Source organism: Lygodium microphyllum, chromosome 25 (assembly GCF_053477565.2).
Source record: "Lygodium microphyllum isolate KBCC chromosome 25, Lygodium_microphyllum_v1.1.10, whole genome shotgun sequence".
Taxonomy (NCBI): domain Eukaryota; kingdom Viridiplantae; phylum Streptophyta; class Polypodiopsida; order Schizaeales; family Lygodiaceae; genus Lygodium; species Lygodium microphyllum.
Window position 1 is genome coordinate 47,179,982 of NC_141159.1, and position 7,447 is coordinate 47,187,428.

A 7,447-nucleotide genomic window follows, 5' to 3' on the forward strand; every position below is an offset into this window, starting at 1 on the left:
GAATAAGGAATTAGTGTAAATAACATTGATATTATGCCATGTCACACTGATATTGGTATAAAAGGAGAGGACATGTAATTTTACATATCTTTTTGACACATTAATACAATTACAGACTTTCTCTCCCTTCTTGCTCACACCTTCTATGGCTTCCCCTTCTTTCTTGTCTTTCTCTCTCCTCGTCACTCTTATTCTCTCTCTTCCTGCAGTCTTTCTCTCTCCTTTGCAGTCTTCTCTCTCCTCTTTCTCTCTCCCTGGTTCTCTCTCTAACAAGTGGTATCAAAGCATGGGTTCTTGGTCCTAGTTAGTCCCTCATTTTTACCTAGTTACAACTTTCTAGTTACATGGAATTTTGAGTCACAGGTACACAAGTACGGGAGCAGTAGGGGAGTTTCCAAAGCATCTCTGGACCACAAGGAGTGCATGCAGGAGCATTAATGGCAGCTTTCATGAAAACCACATAGACCATGGCAGCCTTTTTTGGAGTCTTAAATGGAGTTTGGACCAAAAATGGAGGCAGACAGACAAAGATGGTAGCTCGTTTTGCAAGCTCATGCCAATTTTGAAGGTATTCTCTTAAGAGACAGTGGTAAATGGAGTAGAAGGGGGGAAAGTTCTGGTTACTTTTTAGAAGCAGTCTTTCTCTCTCTTTCTTTTAGTATTTCTTTCAAGATTTCATGGAGGAGATCAGTCCATTCTCTCCGTGTGCCACCATCTGCAACAACAGCTAGAAGAAGGATCATCCTTCATCTTTGTCATCATCAACAAAAGAAGAACACAAGGAGCTGCTGACAGAAAGTGCGTGGAGTTCAACTTCTAGTTGAATCCTTTTGCGCTCAAGGGTATCAATTTCCTTTGGTTGGCTATCAAGTTGAACCCTCACGTTAGCACAGGCTTCATCCACAATATCTATTGCTTTGTCTGGGAGGTGACGACCTGTAATATAACGGTTTGAAAGCTGTGGAGCTGCTGCCAGAAAGGCACATCCAGAAATCTGAAGCTCCATCAATCAAACCCTTGCCACTGTTTGATCGTCTCTTTCTCCTGCCACCTGTGGAAGGCACTACCAAAGAAGCACCGTGGAGCTCAAATGGGAAAGTTGAAGTATACAGAAGGACTCTAGAATTCAGAATGTTCACTGAGGCTGAGTTCGTTTGCCTCAGAAGAGATGGAAGTTTCCAAGCAAGCAACCAGATACTTTTGGACTGCAAAATCTACTGAAACTGCTTGGTGACGTTTTGACAAAAGCATTAGCCTTGACAGAAGGCAGAAGAACTGATGCGTACAATCATCTTAAAGTAATTGCAGAAATCTTGTCAGCACTCACATTGGTTGCTTTTACTGGAAAAGATTGTGGTCTGGTGAAGGTCGCATGGAAGTCCCCAAGGTAGGTGGGTTAGCAAGAGATGCAGGTTCACTGTCTTTGTTCTCCTCAGATTCCCATAGAAACGAGGCATAAGATCCCAAGACATAGTAGTCATCTGGGGAAGCTTGTACAGCTTGTTCAAAGTAGTCCTCTGCACGATCTTGATCTTTGTGCGCATCCCATTGTAATTTCACATACTGTGATAATACTTCACCATCGTTTCGACATGCTAAGATGGCCCTCTCATAGTATTCTTCAGCTTTCCGTACATTACCTTTAGCCTCATACAAGTATTGTGCATAATTCCTCAGAAGTAAAGGATTATCAGGATCTTCTTGCAGCAGGGACTGGTAATGACGCTCAGCATTATAAACATCGGGCACAGTAGCCTTGCCTTCACCCTTCCACCTAACGGTATCGTGTACATCAGTGGAGTTTGATGTACCTGAGAGTCCAACCATTCTACACTCAGCAGGTGTTAAGGGCCTGCAACCCTTATAATTGCATACAATGGGTGCTCCATCTGGAAGCATTCTTATGTTAGTGTACAAGGGAAAGTTACGATAGCTGTTTCTGGTGGCTCACAAAAAAATTATGTTGTGTGGCCTGTCGATTCCTGGCTTTAAAAGGACAACAGTTGATGGAGATGTTAGCTGGAGCCTATCGAACAACAGGATGATCTGGAGAGAGAGGAACCCCTGCAGAATTGTTTCGACCATCCTCTTCAGGTCAGGAGATTCATCTTCCACAGGAGCCAGGGACTTCTCAACATCAGGCTGGTCACTTGATGGAGTACAACCTTGACCCTCATCAGCATGTTCAATCTCATCTGAAACTACAGACGTTGCAGAACAAGCATGACAAAGCCACTTAGCTGAAGGGAGACTTTTTGAGCGAGAAGCTGTACAGTAAGTGTGAAACTGGGCATTACACTGCATGCAAACAATATGGTCTGTCCCAGCCTTCAGCCCACACACTTTACATGCACCTTCAGAAGGATCATCCTGTAGCCCTTCAGACTAAACAACAGCCTCCGGTTCACTTCCAAGCTTGTTACCCTTTTCAACTACCCTTTGCATGACATTCCTTGGTGTTCACTCTTTGAATGCCTATTGGAACGAGGCCATCTCTTCTCAAGAGTGTCTCCCTTATCTGGAGGCGCTTTTATGAGCCTGTCTAGCTTGTTGTAGCCGTATCCTCTTCAGGGTCATTGAAGTTCGCATGTCAAATATCCTCGAGCAAACATTGTACAGTGAATTCTCTGCTGAGAAAGCCTGTGCATTCATTGCTGCATCAGCTCTTGCTTCCCCAATCGTTACTGGAATCAATCCTGTAACATTTTCAGATGAAAAGGTTGTTTTGTGTCTAATGTTTGATCTTTCCATTGAAGTTGCAGAGAAGTTAGACTCGGGCATTGATAACAATCACATAAGTCGTTTCTTGAAGCAGCTTTGTCCTCAGTTCTGCTAGCTTTTCTTCTGAGGAACGACCAGCAAACTATAGTGGGTGAACATAGACGGGAAAGATGGTTGGATGCATTGTGGAGGCTAGAGTTGTACATGCCATCTGTGTCATCATCTGCACTAGTATCTTCTTCACTACTGAGATCAACTTCATCTTCATCTTCTTGGCTTGAAGAAGAGTCCTGGTTTGCTTGGGACTGGAGTGATTTGAGTTTCACTCCTCCCCAACGACTTGCAAAGATCGATCCCGTGGTTGGAATAGTATTTTTAGCAGATTGTGGCTTTGGAATCTGTATACACTGAAGAAGTCTCATTGTCCAGAGATTCAGCAATGTTTCAGCATAGGGGATAAGCATTTGGTTCTTCTTCAACAAGCTATGGTTCATGGAGAACCATTGGAGCATTATTGAGTAGAGTATGGTGTTGGGATATACTACTATTTTGGTTCAAGCGTTCTTACTACAAGATTGTCTTTGAGGAGTTCATCAAGCAAGCTCAAGTAATTGGATGAAAGGTAATGATTACGAGGCAAAATAGGGTCATTACAGTGCTAAACAGGGTGCAGTCCAAACAGGGACAGATTTGGAAAAGTTGCTACAGAAATTAGTAGCATCATTCTAACGACAAAGGAACAATTGGAAGTGATACTACACATCATAAGCTTCGAGTGGAGCCATCAAGTGTCTCTTTTGGACACATATTTCTCGAGCTAGAGCCTATTTAGTACCGACAGTTCACTAGCAGTTCACTGTGGACAGTTCTGGAAATTCTTAAACAGAGAGGGGTATTGCTACTCCTAAATTCAAACCAGGATTTCTACTTGATACTAGACATCCTAACCTTCGAGTCAAGCCATCATACACCTTATTTGGACTTATATTTTTCAAGGAACAACATATCTCTTCAACTTGACTGCAATGGCAGCTGAGATCAGTAGCTCCAGCTGTAGTGAACAAGGTTGGCTTCAAACACAGGCTAGAATTGACAAACTTGGAGTTTTGACTGATCAATGTATTGCTGTTATAAAGGCGGTTATGGAAAAAACAGCAAGACCTGAATCAAATGCTTATGCTTATGGACAACATGTATGTGCTGATGGTACACACTATGATCTACATGCATCTTATGAATATGAACAGCAACAACATGTAAATGAATATGAGCAGTATGCAAGTACATATGGACATCATGTTAACGCTTATAAATATGACGTACCATATCATAATGCAGAGTATCATTCCATTGAACCTTGGCAGCAAAATGGCTATTATGGTCAACATGCTTATGCTTATGAGCATCCGTCTCTTCAGCAAAATAGTTATGATTATACTTGTGAAGCTCTCTTGGTTGATCAGCCCAGTTCTTATGGATGTGACAGAAATGGTTATGCTTATCAGTGCACTTCTAGCTTTGATCAACAACAAGCAAGTGATTATGACCAATGCTGTGGGACTAATGATCAAAGGTAGCATGCTTATGTATGTGAGCAGCATACATCAGTAGAAGCAAATGCATATGCTCAACCAAACTGTTCGTCTGATGTGCAGCAGGGCTATTATCACCATATGCAGTATGGACAGCATAAGCAATATGGTCATGAGTATGGACATCCATTTGTTGTACATGATGAGCATGGACAGCCATCTGTTATACATGAGTAGCAAGATGACCATGAGCAGCATGTCAAAACTATTATAGAGCTGACCAATGGTGATGAACAGGTGTGTAAATTGCTATCTAAGGCTAAACGTGTTGGACACCTTATTAGTGATACGATAGGGAATTGCATGCTGCGGGCTTATGCTATCGATGTGCTAAGCCACTATCTTGTAATTACCAAGCCACATGCAGGGCAAAGTCTGCCAAAATATTCTTAGTATTTGAATATTATGATGCAAATGATGGAGAACATCTTGTTGAAGACCATTTTGGTACGAGTCCACAACAAGAAGTTCAGTTCAAGAAGGCAGATCATGGACAGCATGTGGATTTGGATGATCATCATGCAATGGTAACTTCGTTAGTGAGTACCATCATGATGATCATGCTTCCAGCAGTATTTGATTTCGATATTATGAAAGTTGATCCAATGCATGGCAATGATACAACTTTTCCTTTTGATCCGGGTGGCTATAGGTTGATTTTGACCTTCTGTATAGATTAGTACTACTATTGAGTATTAGGTAATCTTTTCCTTTACCACTTGTAATGCTGTCCGATATTTGTTTTTGAGGACAAAAACCTTCATTTTGAGTGGGGATGGATTGTAAGAAGATGAGAATAAGGAATTAGTGTAAATAACATTGATATTATGCCATGTCACACTGACATTGGTATAAAAGGAGAGGACATGTAATTTTACATATCTTTTTGATACATTAATATAATTACAGACTTTCTCTCCCTTCTTGCTCACAGCTTCTATGGCTTCCCCTTCTTTCTTGTCTTTCTCTCTCTAAATCTAGTCTTTCTCTCTCCTCTGCAGTATTCTCTCTCCTATTTCTCTCTCTGACATTCAACTCATGTCAATTGACCATAATGGAATATGATTTTTTAAAGAATTTATGGAAATTTCTTGGGATTTTCACTAATTTTTAAAGGATTTAATGGAATTTTATGATTTAATGAGATTTTCTATGTTTTTTAATGGTATTATCAGTTGCTAGAAATTATACAAAATTTTCAAAATATTTTCAAGTGTTTAAATTTTCTATATGTATAGAATGGTAAAAAACCTGAAGGAAGTTGTGTTTAAATTTTAGGAAATTTCTAGATTTTCTATTTTATTTTCATTTTCAACATTTGAATGAATTTTACACATTTTGCAAAAAAAATTAATGAAATTTATAGGTTTTCTAATTTATGGGATTAAAATAATCAAATTCGGGATAGTGAGGACCCGATAGCAGCTGCGTGCGAACAACAACTTCGTGGCATGAGCAAAACGAGATGCCTGTCCTCACGTGTGAATGAGCACTTTTCGCATGCAAAAAGTCCAAAACTCGCACCAACATGCAAACGGCCGCAAGGACGATGCCACGGGGTGTCAACATAGAGGCGGAAGGTAGAACTCAGAATCAAAAGGGTGCGGGGTGTGAAAGATGCATGTGGGGGGTAAGGGTGTTGTTTTGTTTGTCTTTGCATCTTCTTTGGTGTGATTCGGGTGGGAAGGGGGGACCTGCGGGGGGGGTTTCTGTGGGGGGTGGTTCGGGTGGGAAGGGGGGACCTGCATCTTCTTTTGTGTGGTTTGGGTGGGAAGGGGGGTTCTGTGGGGGGTGGTGGGAAGGGTGTGAACGGGTGGACGAGGAAGAAGGAGGTGGTGGAGGGGGAGGAGATGGAGGGGGGGTAGGGTGTTGTTTTGTTTGTCTTTGCATCTTCTTTGGTGTGGTTTGGGTGGGAAGGGGGAACCTACGGGGGGTTTCTGTGGGGGTGGTGGGAAGGGTGTGAATGGGTGGAGGAGGGGGAAGGAGGTGGTGGAGGGGGAGGGGGAGGAGATGGAGGAGGGGGAGGTAGAGGCTACGGTGGTAGGCGGGGAGGGAGGTGTGGTGGTCAAGGGTGGAGGTGGGTGGAGAGGCCTGGGGCAGCGGGTGGGCATGGCGCAGTGTGTTGCGGGTAGGGAGGGAGGCGGCCACAGGCAGTGGGGAGGGAGGGAGCGGACATTGCATGCGAGGAGGGAGGGGATGGAAGAGGAGGAGGAGGAGGAGGAGGAGGGAGAAATAGAAGGGGAGGGAGGAGCAGGAGAAAGAAGGGAGCAAGAGTAGGTGGAGGTGGGGAAGGAGGGGAGAGAGTGAGAGAGGGGTCGGGGAGAGAGAAAGAAAGAGAGAGAAAGAAAGAAAGAGAGAGAGGAGAGAGAAGAGAAAAATGGGAAGGTGAGGGGACTGGGAGGGGTAGTTAGGGGGGAAATGTTTTTTTAATAAATAAATGTAATTTAATAATAATAATAATAATAAAAGACAAACATCCCTCTTGTCCCGCGCATGTGCGCATGGGCAGGGGGTAAAAGAATTTACCTTACCGGGAATATTTAGCGGGTGCCGGCATGCGCAGGGATGGACGACGATAGGACAAACGTGACACATACGTTGAAAGATGGAAATGAGGGCGTTCATGCACAAAACCGCACGACGTCGGGATGCAAAATGAGACGAAAATTAGTTCTAGAAAATCCGTCCGTCGGAACGAAGTGCGGAAAGAAGGAAAAATATGCAGAACGATGTGTTGGATAGGCCTATTACATCAGAATGCCATTTCGACAAAGAGAGGACATGTTCACGTGGAAAAAAACCATAAAAATATACTCGAAATGGAAAATGAAAATTAATATGAAAAGATCCGACGGTCGAAACTCCATGAAGTGAACATGGAAAACGTCCTAGGAATAGGTAGATAGGATGGGTAATGTCAAACGAGGGTCCGAGGATAGTACAATGCGTTTGCATGAGAAAAATCGCAAAAATACAAATAAAAGCGGAGTAAAAAATTAATACAAAGAAATTTGTGTATTGGAACGGAGGGCTTCGAATATGAAAAATGTCAAGGGAAGTGAGTGGAATAGGTTTGTTTAGTCAAAATACAGTTATGAGGGCATTAGGGGGACATTCACATGAAAAAAAAGAGA

General features: G+C 42.7%; 1 protein-coding gene across 1 annotated transcript; it reads right to left on the minus strand.

The window, feature by feature from the left end:
* Positions 1-1,338: 1,338 nt before the first annotated feature.
* LOC148014180 (uncharacterized) lies at positions 1,339-1,910 on the minus strand. Its single transcript, XM_087666531.1, has one exon. It carries the CDS (start codon positions 1,897-1,899, stop codon positions 1,339-1,341), a length of 561 nt encoding a protein of 186 aa, XP_087522657.1. The 5' UTR covers positions 1,900-1,910.
* Positions 1,911-7,447: the final 5,537 nt, after the last annotated feature.